This window comes from Ovis aries, chromosome 19 (assembly GCF_016772045.2).
Source record: "Ovis aries strain OAR_USU_Benz2616 breed Rambouillet chromosome 19, ARS-UI_Ramb_v3.0, whole genome shotgun sequence".
Lineage (NCBI taxonomy): Eukaryota > Metazoa > Chordata > Mammalia > Artiodactyla > Bovidae > Ovis > Ovis aries.
Genome location: NC_056072.1, coordinates 17,723,108 through 17,737,364, shown reverse-complemented (window position 1 = coordinate 17,737,364; position 14,257 = coordinate 17,723,108). Strand labels below are relative to the sequence as shown.

Here is a 14,257-nt window from a genome sequence, read left to right as displayed (position 1 = left end):
CTGCTCAAGGGCCCTGCACATTCTCAAGTGGACTTAGAGCCTGGGCTCCTCCTGCTGAAAGGTTTAAAGCAAGCACCCCTTCCCCCGCCTCAAAGGGCCTGCCCCTCAGACATCTCTCACGTTGTTGGGCAAACCATTTCAGACTTGGAGTCTTGGGTTATGCAGAGACTTCTGACCATCTTGGCATTTACTGTGACCTAACTTGACCTGACTCCAATTTTTCAAGTTCACTCTCCTTCTCTAAGGGCCAGACTATGATGGGAGCCGTTCCTTCTGTGACCCCACCTGAACAGTAGCAGTCACAACAGCGTACTAGGGGTATGATGAGAATGGGCCAGAGAAGGGGGTGGCATTCCACTCTCATACACTACATCTGGCTCATGAGGTATTCCTGTTTAAGACACAGGTTGTGATTTAGTAGTGGAGACCAGGAATGACCACAAACCCATTTGTGATTCTGCAGGTAGCTCCCATATCCCATTTGAAGGAAGATATGCCTTAAGCTTCCTTCAAGAGGACAATCTAGACTCCCGTAATGTCCAGAGTCAGATGGTGGGTGTGGCTACATCATACAAGAGGTTTGTGTATGGGTCTTAGAGCATCTTCCAACAGAACTCTGATAAATGAGAGAAGCTGTGAACCAAGAGATTGGGATCAGGTCTCCTGCTGACCCCCACCCTGCCCCCCCGGCACCTGCCACAGCCCAGATACACCTGTGTCACAATCAGACAGATTATGCAGATTCAAGGGAAGCCCAGCAAGGGAACTGAAGGCTGCAAGCCTCCAGATATGGCCACTGTTCTCAAAAGAAAGAAAGAGGGCAAAGCAATAAATGGAAAAATATATTTATTAAGTGTACCTTTTAAAGAGCAACTACGGAAGCAGGCAGCTCATTGTCGGGTACATCATTCACCAACTAGCGCAGACAGGAGGAGACAGCATAGAAATTCACCAAGTAGAACAAAATCAAGGAATTCACATTTTGCACTTAGGGGCATTTCACTGCAATTAAACACAAAAGGTTACGAATTTTGAAACCAGGATCTTCTTAAAAGACAGCCTCCAACAGTCACATCCTGTAGAGCCATCCCCCAAGAAGACCAAACAGTGTGGCAGATTTCTTTTCAGCACATAAAGAAATAAGGCTCAGAGTCTTCAAGCATTCGCATTTCACTTTTCAACGTGAGAACAATGAAACATTCCAGAAGAAAATCTTCATGCTCCAATTTATTGGCACCTCCAGGTACCACTGGGCGCATTAGGTTTGTAAACAGTCCTGAAACTGCAGGCAAAGATGGCTGGAAGACCTCAGGCATTGGGTCTGGAGGAAGACGGAGACAACCCAGTCTGAGGCAGAATTCTGGACCCCTAATCGCCTTCTTCCAGGCTTGGGTTGGGGAAACAACAGTCAATTGTGAAAATATTCTCCAGGAATATTGGGAGGGGACAGGTGCATAGCCAGTGGTGCTGCTGAAATCAAACGTCACTGGTCGGCTATAAAACAGAATCCTGTGCCATAATGAGAAACAAGATTCCAACCAGAGCTTTCACTGCAAGAGAATGAGGAAAGTGTCCCAGCTGGTTCTGATGCCCAAGAACCTTGCAGCTCCAGGGTTCTTGGCAAGGTTATGCCTGTGGTCAGAAGAATCAACTGAGTTGCTGTCTCCTTGATCCCCAGTGGCCTCTGATGGCTGCTAGGATGGCAACTTCCCTAGTTGACAGCAGAGACTGGGGCATTTCCGGCTGGCGAGCAGAGAGGCTCAAATACTAACAGGCCCTGCCATCACTGCATTTGTACCCACGCTGCCCTGGTGTCTTTGAGGTGGACACGGAGACCCCAAATCAGCATCCAGTTAGCTCCCCAAACAGCCAGGACTGGCTGGTGTTGACACTAGGCACCTATCACAGCAACACTGCACCGCCTCTGGGCTCACAGTTGACACTGTCCTCTGTCTTCAGTTAGTACTGAAGATCTTGTGCTAAATGGTGGGGCTCTGAACACTGGCATTTCAGTACATGCTTCTCTTCTCCCTGAACATCAAGATCCTGAAAGTTCATTCTACTGTGTGCGAGTGTGTTTGTGCGTGTATGTGTGTATACAATGCAGTACAGAGTGAGAAAAGGAAAGTAGAGAGAGGAGAGCTGGGGCTTTAGGAAATGCTCTTGTATCACAGTGAGTCCAAAAATACATGTGCAAAAAAAAAAAAAAAAAAGTGCCAGTGTGCCGATGAGCTGGCCAGTCCCAGCTGGAAAACCTCTGGTCTACAGCATCCTATGCTGAATAGCAAAAGGTGTTTCCTGGACATGGTCACATGTGCCTCAAGGCTGAAAAGACATTTCACAGCATGTTCACCAGGTATTATCACTACTGGTACTTTTGGTCAAACTGGAAACACCATCTCTCACAGGAAAACTAAGAAAACTATGCATTTTTCTGAAATGATGAGTCACACGGAAGCAAAAGCTCTGAAAAGTAAGAGATTCTAAGAAATTCATCCTTCAGGCTGGTTGCCTCTGAATTCAGTTGGTAAATATTTTTTAAGCATTAATGTAGTAGTTTTTAGCATATTTTCAAAATGTATACATCACTAATTCCGGAAAATCTTCACTACCCCTCAAAAAAGCCTGTAACTTAGCAGTCACTCCCCACTCACCCCAGTTCCTGGCCCCTGGAAACCACTATTCTGTATTTGTCTCCACAGATTTGCCTATTCTTGACATTTCACATAAATGGAATCATGCAGCATGTGACTTTTCTCAAGGTTTCTTTCACTTACTATGTTTTCCAGGTCCATCCATGTTGAAGCATATGCTAGTACTTCGTTTTATTTTATAGCTGAATAATATGCCATTGTATAGGCATACCACATTTATTTACCCACTGGTCAGCTGATAGACATTTGGGTTATTTCCATCTTTGCCTCTTATAAATCGCAGTGCGAGAAACACTGACATTCAAGTTTTCAGGTATATGTATGCTTTCATTTCTCTTGAGTAAAAACCAGGAGTAGCATTTCTGGCTCATATGGTAATTCTATGTTTAACTTTTTGAGGAACTGCCAAACTATTTTCCAAAGTGGCTGCACCGTGTTGCCTTCTCACAAGTGATGGGGGAGAGTTCTAATTTCGCTCCACCTGTCATTGCCTATCTCTCTGATTAGAGCCATCTTGGTGGGTGTGCACTGCTATTTCATGGTGGTGGTGATTTGCATTTCCTTCATGAACAGGGATACTGGGAGTCTTTTCATGTGCTTATGAGCCACTTATATCTTTTCTTTGTAGAAGATACAAAAATATGTTTACTCATTTGTTTATCAAATATGTTGCTCCTATTTTAAACTGAGTTATTTGGCATTTTACTGATAAAAAGTAAGAGTTCTTGATATATTCTAGACACGAGATTATGGCTTCCAAGCATCTCCTTTCATTCTGAGTTGTTTTGTCACTTTCTTGATAGTGCCCTCTGAAGCATAAAAGTTTTGTGCCCCATTGATGAGGTCCAATTTATCTATTCTTCCTTGGGCTTATGTTTTGGGTGTTGTATCTAAGAACCCATGGCCTAGTCCAAGGCCACAAAGATTCATCCCTGCTTACTTCTAAGATATAGTTTAAGCTCTTAGATTTAGGTTGATGCACTTTCAGCTAATTTTATATGTAGTGTGAGGTAGGGATCCAACTGCATTCTTTTCCATGTGGATATCCAGCTATCCTGGCACCATTTTCCAAAAAGACTACCTTTCCTATTGAATTCTCTTGCCACACTTGTCAAAAATCTATTGGCCATAAAATAAGGCCATTCCATTCCACTGGTTTATATGCCTCTTCTTTTGTCTATACCACACTCTTTTGATTACTGTAGCCTTATAATAAGTTTTGAACCAGAAGTGTGAATGCACCAACTTTGTCCTTTTCCAATGTTTATCTGGCTATTCTGGGTCCTGGCATTTCCATGTGAATTTCAGGATCAGCTTATCAATTTATATAAAAAAGCTAGCTAGGATTTTGATAGGGATTACACTGAATCTGTATATGAAGTTGAAGAGTATTGTTAACAATATTTATGTCTCTGATCCATAAACATAGGATGCCATCCCATTTATTTAAGCCTTCAATGTCTTTCAACTATACTTTGTAGTTTTCAGGATATGTCTTGCACTTCTTTCATTAAATTTATTCCTATTCTCTCTGATACTATTACAAACAGAATTATTTCTGAATTTTATTTTCACATTGTTCATTGCCAGGGTAAAGGGAAACAACTGATTTTTATATTGACTTTGTATCCCACAACCCTGAATTCATGTATTAGTTTTACTGGGTTTGTGTATGTGCAGGCGTGCATGAATTCCTTAGAATTTTCTATGTACAAAATGGCGTCATCTGTAAGGAATTTTACTTCTTTTACAAATTTAGATGTCTTTTATTTCCTTTTTCTTTCCCAAATGCTTCTGAAGTATTAGCATAACATTTTTCACCTCAGTTTTACTTGGCTGCCTGTGCCAGACAGTCTCCTAAGAGAATCCCCTGCTCTAGGGCCACCACCAGATAAGTTGGTGCTCAAGGATGCTAGCACCAGTCCACTCAAAGGCAAAAGCTCTTTGAGGCCGGGAGGATATTAGCACCACCACCAGCAAGGCCCTATTCCTCACCCCAAGCTCAGAACACTAGGCTTCTGTACCCACCTGGTCACCAATCTTATACTTACTACCTTTCTCAAGATCCCAGAATACAGTAAGTCCTCGACACACAAACCTTCTAGTTGCACACTTTCAAAGAGGCATGCCAGCCCTTGTATTTCAGGTGTACTTTTCAAGGTACTCTACTATAAGACTGAAATGTTTTACTTTCTGCCCCTGTATTCCAGGTGTACTTTTCAAGGTACTCTAAGACTGAAGTGTTTTACTTTCTGCCTTGTATGTATTACTTGCGTGAAAAGTCTTACAAGCCTATTCAGCACAGTAACATACTAGCACAGTGCAGGGCTGCATACAGCGCTACACTGTATGGTATACTAGTACAGCACTATATAGCTGACTGTGTGAGCTGGGTACCCAGGCTAACTTTGTTGGATTTACTAACAAATGAGACTTACAAACGTGCTCTCAGAACAGAACTCATTCTTATGTAGGGGACTTACTGTTAAAGGAAGGCAGCAGTGGGGTCAGGGCAGGAGTACCCATGGAGGCTCACGGAAGATCTGGGGCTTGGCTTGATGGTTGAGTCACCCTACCATCTTCCCCGTGGGGGTTGCTTCCCCACCCAACTCCAGCTGCCCAAGGTGCAGGGGGGTACAAACTGGAAGGTACCTTACACACATGTACACAGCCACCAAGAGCCAGACTGTCGCTGTCGCACAGTCGAAGCCAAGGAGGGCGGTCCTGGTCCGATCAGTCACACCGTGGATGGCTGCGAGCAGCTTCTCTGGCTGGAGCTGTGCCGGCTCAGGACAAAGGTGTACGAATGGATCTTTTTGCTGACGCTCGTCTCCCCAGGCTGGCTGCCTTTCAGGCGGCGGAATGAGCAGCAGAGGAAGCGCTGCACAAGGTCTTGGAAGAGGTGGCCCGTGAAGAGCATGTAGATCCAGGGGTTGCAGCAGCTGTTGAGGCTGGCCAGAAGCATGGCGATGATGAAAGCCGAGGCTGGAGGTGGAGGGGCAAGAAGGGAGAACACGGCATCACTATCGCAGCATGAAGCCTCACCTCCTGAGAGGAGGGACCAGGTGCTGTGCCACAACACGGAGGACCACAGAGACCAAGCCTGCCTTCCTCCCACATTGGTGCTCTGAGCACATGCTCAGCCCGGCCCTGGAACGTCCCTCGTCCTTTCTCCCATCCGAAGCTTCCCTACCACATGCTTCCATCCGCAAGGCCACCTGCTCATTCCTTCCCGACCTCGCAAGTATCAACTGCCTCCACTCAAAGAGTATCCAAGCACACAGAGGTAGAAGCTGCCAGACCTAGCTTGTAGCCCTGCCAGCCAGAAATACTTCAACTCCCCAAGAAACTGCTGTTTTCTCATCTCTGAATGACGATAACGAGAGTCCCCAAATCTCACAGGAGCACAGCAAGGGCGGAAAAGCACCTGATGCTACAAGTGGCCGATGCGCAGCGGCTGCGATCGTGACCCCGCACCAGGGGGCCGTCTGGGCTCGTCTAAGTCCATGCTGTTCTGAATGAGTGACCCAGCAGGGGAGGAGAAGGCTCCAGACTTATTCCAGCTGACTTACGAAGATGCTCTTAGCTCAGGAATATCTGATCTTGCATGCAGATCTCAGAGGTAGGGTCTTCTGCTTTGCTCACACACAGCTGGATACTCCAGCCGGGAAGAGCGCTGTAAAATCACCCTCCCTGCTTTCTGCTCACCTGCACTCTAGCTCCAAGTCCCAGGGCCACACCACTTTCCTGGTGGTGGTCTTCTACGCTGAAATCCTCACTGTGTTGACCGTCTCCTTTCAAAACATAGCCGCCCAGTGGGTTGCTGCAATCAAGCACTGACTGAAAAGGTGACTGAGAGCGGCGCTGCCCCAGTGGAGTCCAGCAGGCTGGCAGCGGATGCTGCAGTGGCCACTTGGGGTCCCGTGTTAGGACCCAGGCACTCAACCCAGAGCTGCCAGAGAATAGCAAGCAAGCCCTCAGCGGAGTTTCTCTGGGGACACTCCCTTCAGCCAGAGGGTAACACTCTGTCCCAGGCAGCCCAGATCCAGTGCCTGCTTCATGCCAGGGCCCCCAGGCTGGCTCCCGTGTCTGCTCTGAAGGATCAGCCCACTTCCCAAGTTCCTGTGATTCTGGCCCCGGTTATGCTAGAGCAGAGTGATGGGGAAGTCAGTTTGGACAAAAGGGGGGTGTGGAAATCAGAATCTACAGACTCATCCAAGAGAGTGGTCAGCAGCCAGCATCTCCTTGGGGGTCAGGCCCATGGGGAGCCCCTTACAGAGGACCCAGACGCAAACCCATGGGGTGTGAACCCCCTTCCTACCTATTCATTCTCTGAGCCACATCTACTGTCTGAACCTTAATAGCCTTACCTTGAAGTGGAGGTGACACCCACTAGGACTTTGAGAAAATTGGGGGAAAAAAATTGTGTGGAAAGGCATTGTGAATGGCAACGTGTTTATCCAAGTTATCATATTACTATTTACAGATATGAAATGTGATCAACTGCAGAATTTTTTATCACTCTTGAGTTCAATTCAAGAAACTGTTCTTTGCCCTTTTTTCCATGACCTAAAAAACCCCCCAAAACTCAAAACCCAGAGCCCTGAGATTGGATTACATGACCCCAGAGGAACTCGGGATGGTCTGCTGTGGAAAACTTTACTCTGCCATAAGAAACCCAACAGGGAAGAGGGGTGCAGCCATGGGCGAGAAAGGGATTTCAGGGTCTCCACCAGGTGAGCTGGCTCTCGTCCATGTTTTCTATCCCCCTCAGCAAAAGGAACACCTGTCCCTCAAGGCCCAAGCCCTAAGGGCTTGCAAACCACTCTCTTTGGTCCTGGAGAGAAGAGGGGCTGAGCGGGAGGCATGAACCAGGGATCGGGCCTCACACCTGCCTGGCCTGAGCTCAGGGCATTTCTCAGGAAAGGGAGGGAGGGGCGGAGGAAGAGATCAGATGTCCATGCTTCCTCCCCTGCTGTATCTACTCAGTGCCAGCCACCCAAGCAACCCTGGGGACCTGCCCTCAAGGGATTTACAAATCCAGGTGAGAAGGAGAGAAGCAAGACAGGCCTTCTAGTCAGGGGGGAGTGGGAGCATTGGCAGACGGGCAATGAGCGCAAGGCAGGGCACTAGGGGTAATCTTCAAGTGGGGGCTCCTACATGCCAAGCAGAGAACTGAGCAGAAAGGGCCATGCGCCAACTGCAAACATCCCCTGCTGGGCATTTACCACCCCCAGGAGACAGACACCATGCTGAACTTCCACCCAGAACCATGACTCACGGAGGAAGTGGGTGGCCGAGGGCCATGCGAGGACAGGGTGTCCCAGTGGTCCACCCACCCACCAGCCTGGCTTTACTCAAGCCTCACGAAGTCCCCTATGCGGATTTCCCGGTACTGCCCCCGCCTGTCACCATCACTGTCACCCTGGGCCCAAATTAGCCCGGAACAGCTGACGGGCAGCTGGCCATGGCCTCTCCCCTCTGGCTGTGCTGTTTCTGAGGCAACGAACACATGTCACTTACAATTCAAAGGCCTATGGCTCAGTTGAATCTGATCAAGCTCATCAACCTTCCTAAGGGGCTCTCCTCCAGAAACCACTCACTCAGTTCAAGGTCTCCCCTCCCCAACCCTACCCCAACCCATGGCTCCCAACTCAGGCATCTCTCATAAGGACTAAATCCCTTATCCCTACAGGAGCTATAGGAGAATTTGGGAGTTGTGGTGTACAGAGGCTTTTTTACAAAATGATTTCTGGATGTACATGTACAGAAAGATTGAATATGAGTATGTTTTCCAAGGCTCTGTCTTTGGAAAGACCACCATTTTACAACACTGGAATTGTAAAAGTCACAGGTATGTGATCTCACCATGTATAAGGTCAAGAAAAAGAGCTAAACTTGTGGACTACAGAGCTTTAAATAGTCTTCCGTGATGCCACTGTTCAAATCTGGGGACATGTGGGGACTACCAGGAAGGACCTAAGAAATAACCATGTTCTAGAATCAGAAGAGGTGAGGTTTCCTGCAAACAGAGAGCCTTTCCTTACCCTTTGGAGAATGACAGGACCCTGCCACCAACTTGGGCCACTCATGCAAAGGCAAGCCACACATTTTAGAAACAGAGATAATACATTAAAGCTTTTTAAAGCCTCATTACTCAATGTGCAGTCAAGGGCCCTGCACTGGCATCACCTAGGAAATGCAGTCTCATGGGCCCCACCCAGATGTGCTGAATCAAAATCTGCAATTTAACAAGTTCTCCCACATGATTCTATGTACAAAATGAAGTCTGAGAAGTATTCCAATGATCTCATCAGGCAAGGTGCATATGTTTCTTTGCATAACCAGCTCCTACTCATCCTTCAAAATCCTTTTCAAATGTTGATTCCTCTCTGATCCTGATTTTTTTCCAGGGAGCTAGAATCAATGAATCCTGGGGGCACTCACAGTACTTCTGACAAATGAATACAACTCTTACAGCATCATCCCTTCATACTGTAATTACTTCTGCTTATAATCTGTGGTTGAGCACTGTATGATCTCTGTGGCTCTGTCCTTGGCCACTAGCAGAGGCTGGAAAATGGGAAATGTCCAATAAGGGACTAAATTGAAGTGAAGCATGAAATTAGCAGACAGGAAGTCCTGATAAACAAGTCACCACCACCAGTATGCTGGAAAGGCAAAAAGACAATTTCTCAGCTTGATGATGGGAGATGGGCCCCTAACAAGATGACTGAACGCAAATGCAATTCCCTCCGGGAAAAATGAGTTCGCACTCAAATATTAAGGTCAGGTGGGGATAAAGAGAAAGAAACAGAATGAGTAGGTGTGGCCATTGCAGCGTGAGGCGTGGACCGAGGAAGGCAGAGGCCCCTGGTACTGAAGCGTCTGGAAAGGGGGGAGGTACCAGCGTTCCCGCAGAGCACGGAGGGAGGTGCTGGCAGAGGCTGCCCCTCAGTGGCCTGGAATCAGAATCACAGGAAGACCACCTGGTTACAGCACTCTGCCACCCACTCATCCGAAACGGTCCCCTTGGGCTTCCAAAACTCAGAGCTAGACTCTCCCCACCTTGCGTCATACTGCTTCCTCTGGGGAAAACCTTAATTCCCCTTGACCTCTTAACACTCTTGTTCCCAGCTTTACTGGACTTGCCACCACTCAATGAAAACTGCAGTCCCTCTGTGAAAATGCACTCCTGAGCCCAACAATCCACAGTCCCCTGGCTGTATGGACGGACTCTGTGACTGACGCGTCTTGAAAGCTTCCCCTTTGGAAAGCACTGACAGTGCTTGCTGCACGCCAGGCTCTATGCCACCAGCCCCTGCCGCCCTCCCCACAGCATGAGGCCTAATCTCAACCCCAGCAAACAGCCCCAGGCAGGATTATCAACCATCCAGGGTGACTGCTGCTCGTTTTACAGATGGGGAAACACTTACAACCAGGCCTTTCATTCAACCTGTGCATTTCAACCTTTCCCCTGGCAAAATACCCTGGCAGATATTTGATTATGCCGAGTGGTGGGGGGCGCACTTCCTCACTGAGTAGCCAATTCTATGGCCAGAGGTCTGCATAAAGTCTTATTTATCTTTAGTTCAACTCTACACACCCATCCCTGCCCCATCTTATGCACCTTCCTCCTCCCATAACCCACATATTTATTCAGCTAGCATTGGGTGCCCTCCAGTGGGTGGCCAGCCGTGCGCTAGGCAATGGACACCCACCAGAGAACAGGAGAGGTGGCATTCCCCTGTGACAAGGCTCACAGTCCACCTCTCTGGCTTTTAACAAGCTTCTCCACGTTCCAACCCTCCTGGACACACTACCTACTGTCCAGCAGACTCTGCCAACACACCCCCCCCTCCACCCAGGCTCTTGAGTGAGAAATGTCCATTTCCTCTGACTGGAATAAATGTCTATTTCCTCTGACTGCCAAGATTCTCAAAGCCAATCCCAAGAATGAAAACAAAACTTTTAACAACCAGAATGGGGGGAACGCAAAATGACATTGATCATGTGGTCCCCAGGTGCCATGGGTCACACCATGTCATCCTCATAACAGCCCCATGAGTAGAGCTGCTGTCCTCATTATAACAGAGGAGGAGGCTGGGCTCAGAAAGGGGAAATCATCAGCTCAAGGACACACAAGAGAAAGTGGAAGGGTGGGCTCCAAACACAGGCCGACACCTGCTCCAACATCTGCTGTTACCCTGCACCAAGACCTGGGGACCTACAGGCCTGCCTGCTGTCTTGACCAACTGGATACATCCGTCTTCATCTCCCCCCAGAGAAGCAGCTCGGGGTCAGAGTCCCTGTTACCAGCCGCCAAGCAAGTTCCACAGAGTTCAAGGGGAAAGGTTGGTGCCAAATCTTTTGGCTGTGCAATTTGATCTTGAAGGTTCCATCCGGTGCTTGTCCAAACCTGCCAGGGCTGTCTGGTCCCAGCCCTTCTTCTGCAGACTTACCAGACTCACCAAAGCAGGGTCCCAATAGCATGTGGCTACTGGGAGGGGGCCGCTCATTAAATTATCACAACCCTCCTCTTGCTTTTTTCTCCTCTAGTTTCTGCTCTGAACAATGAAAATACTGAAATTGAGAGTTTTCCTCTTTGCTTTGGCTCTTATGAAAAGGAAGCCTCTTGCACAGCGACCCCCCCCCCAACACACACAGAGGCTTTATTATTGCTATTATTATACTTCTATCCTTTTCCCCCCTTTCTTCCCATTTTCCTGTATCTATTTCATCATGCCTGGGACCTGAATCTTTGAGCCCCCTCCTCGAGTTACTTTTGGAACAAGGTGAGCTCTAAACCAATAAAGGCAGAGCTTGGTGTGAGTGAAGGTGTAGGCGGGGAGAGATAGAAAAGGATCAGCTGGGTTTCCAGGGACCGGCAGCGGGGAGCGAGACCTAAGGAAAGAGTTCTGTGGGGGCCACAAGGCTAGCTGACAAGCCACATGTGATTTCTCCAGCTGCTCAGTTAGTCCCTGACCTGTGGGCAAAGCAAAGTTAGCGAGCTGAATGATGATTTCAGCTTCCACGGGTTGGCTGCCATGTTGGAGACTGCTGGAAGCAGTAGTGATTTTATCCAGAAATGGGATAAGTTTGCTTTCTCACTGACAGAACGGCTGAAAGCAAGCCCCTCAGTCTTTCCTTACAAGCAGTTGAGCCGCCGGCATTCCAGCGCATTGAGATTACCTTCGAACCAAAAGGCGTAAGTCATTCACCACCACAGATCACCCCTCCTGCTGCACAGGAGCGACCGGAACTGTCAGGGATGAAGGCTGAAGGCGCAAAGCATCGGCCACAAGCCAGCGCCCCAGATGCTCTGCCCCCCTGGATCCCTCCTCACAGCATCCCACCCCACCTTCCCCTCCCGGTTTCACCAGCCACCCTCAGTTCTGACCCTGTCTGTCCTCCAGTCTGGGGAGCGCGCGTTCCCCGCCTACCAGAATCACCCGGGCTCCCGAGACAAATGAGAAAGTTTGCGTCCTGTTCGCTCCCTTCCCTGCTTGCCCCCACCCCTCAGCAGAAGCACTGTCTGGGTTCCTGGGCGCTGACAGCGCCGCCGCCGCAATACTCACCTCTCCACCTCGCGGCTAGGGAGAGGGCGAGGGGCGCAACTCGCCTCCTCCGCTCGGCAAGGGATTCCCAGTCTCCGCCCACTGACGGCGCCCCGCCCCACACCTTCTCAGGCGCGGTTCGAAGAATCCAAGCAACCATCTGCCGCTGCTCTGATCCAAACCAGGTCTCCCGGGTTCACACTGACTTGAACTTAAAGTGGAAGTTCAAGGGAAGTGAACTTAACGTGGTAGGAGATTGGGCCTGGGTCAGAAAGTCACCTCCCCGCATGGCTCCTCAGGTGGAAGAGGCAAGTCATTGGAAGCTCAATTTTCTGGTCCATAACAGTGAATCAGATACCCCATGTGGCCTAAAGACTGTGGTAGGGATTTTACGTGCATTTTCTCATTTCATTCCCCTACTGTTGAAGAGGGGGCTTCCCTGGTGGCTCAGTGATGAAGAATCCGCCTGCTAATGCAGAAGACTCCGGTTGGATCCCTGAGTTGGGAAGATCCCCTAGAAAAGGAAATGGCAACCCACTCCAGTATTCTTAGCTGGGAAATCCCCTGGGCAGAGGAGCCCGGCGGGCTACGATCCATGGGGGTCGCAAAAGAGTCGGACACTGGTTAGCAACTAAACAACTGCAGGGGAAAACTGGCTTATCATCTTTGCTATTTTACAGAAAGGGAAGTCAAGGCTCAGGGAAGTTATGCCCCAAATCACTTGGCCAGCAGATGATGTGGCCAAGGCTCAGAACAATCCACGAAGCCCGCCAAACCCTGGACAGGGACAGCAGGACCAGGGCCACGCCCGCCGCGCTCCCTCCTCCCGGTGTTTCCGCCCGCGCTACCTTCCTTGGGCGCATCGGCATCCCAGACACTCCACATCTGCACGAAAAAGAATGGCGTCCAGCACACGATGAAGGCCAGCACGACGATGAAGGTCATCTTGACCGTGCGGATCTTAGCCTTAGAGATGAGCTTGACGTTGCTGACGCGGGCCAGAGCCGCGCGCCCCGCGCAGTCTGCCGCCGCGCCCTCAGCCCCCGCGGCAGCCTCTGCCGCCGCCGCCTCCGTCTTGAGCCGTAAGTTCTGCCAGATCTTGAAGCTGATAAGGCCGTAGCAGGCGGCAAGCACGATGACCGGCACAATGTAGACGGCGAGCGTGATCCACGTGATGTAGGCCTTGGGCCCCCAGGGCTGAATGAAAACGGCCCAGCAGTCGAAGACGCCGTCGGCCACCTCGCGCAGCGAGAAGATGTGCACCTGCGGCGCGCTGGCCACCAGGCAGCCGAGCCAGGTGGCGAGTACCGCCAGGCGGTCGGTGCGGCGGCGCAGCGAGCGCAGCGGCTGGCAGATGGCCAGGCAGCGGTCGAGCGACATGAGCAGCAGCAGGTAGGTGGACGCGAACATGCCCACCACCTGCAGGTACTTGACGAGGCGGCACAGCAGGTCGGGCCCGTAGAAACGGAACGTGATGTCCCACAGAAGCTGCGGCAGCACCTGGAACACCGCCACCGCCAGGTCGGCTATGCTCAGGTGCTTCATGAAGAAGAAGAGGCGCGAGTGCTTGTGGCGCGTGGTGCGCAGCGCCAGCAGCACGCACGCGTTGCCGCTCAGCGCCAGGAACAGGATGAGGGACAGCACGGCCACCTCCACCCGCGCCAGGGCCTCGTTGCGCTGTGGCGGCCCGGCAGTGCGATTGCCCTCGGTTCCCGGAGGCGCCGCGCTCCCGTTGACCGCCTCCGCGCTCCAGTTTGCCGCAAACGCGCCCTCCATGACCGCGGCCGCCGCGGTGTGCCCCGGCCTTCGAGCCCTTTAAGGTGCGGCGCGCGGGGCGGGGCCCGACGCGCAGTCCCGGCGTGCCTGGGGGCGGGGTGGGGGCTCCTGGATTCCCCTGCCTGAGACTCCGCGGACAGATCTGCCGGGTCGGACTCTGAAACAAACCCCGAGGGCCGTGAGAAGACCGTGCGTTTCTCTCCCGACTCATGTATGCCTCAGCTGTCCCCTTTCCAGGAACCCCAAACCATCTAGGACTAGGGCCACCAC

General features: G+C 50.5%; 1 protein-coding gene across 1 annotated transcript; it reads right to left on the bottom strand.

Annotated features, from left to right (window-relative positions):
* Nucleotides 1-4,399: 4,399 nt before the first annotated feature.
* On the bottom strand, nt 4,400-13,987 carry OXTR (oxytocin receptor). The gene is given in 2 exon segments (NM_001009752.1): nt 4,400-5,639; nt 13,060-13,987. Coding segments are annotated over 2 exon segments (1,176 nt in total). The 3' UTR covers nt 4,400-5,391.
* Between the last annotated feature and the right edge of the window lie 270 nt (nt 13,988-14,257).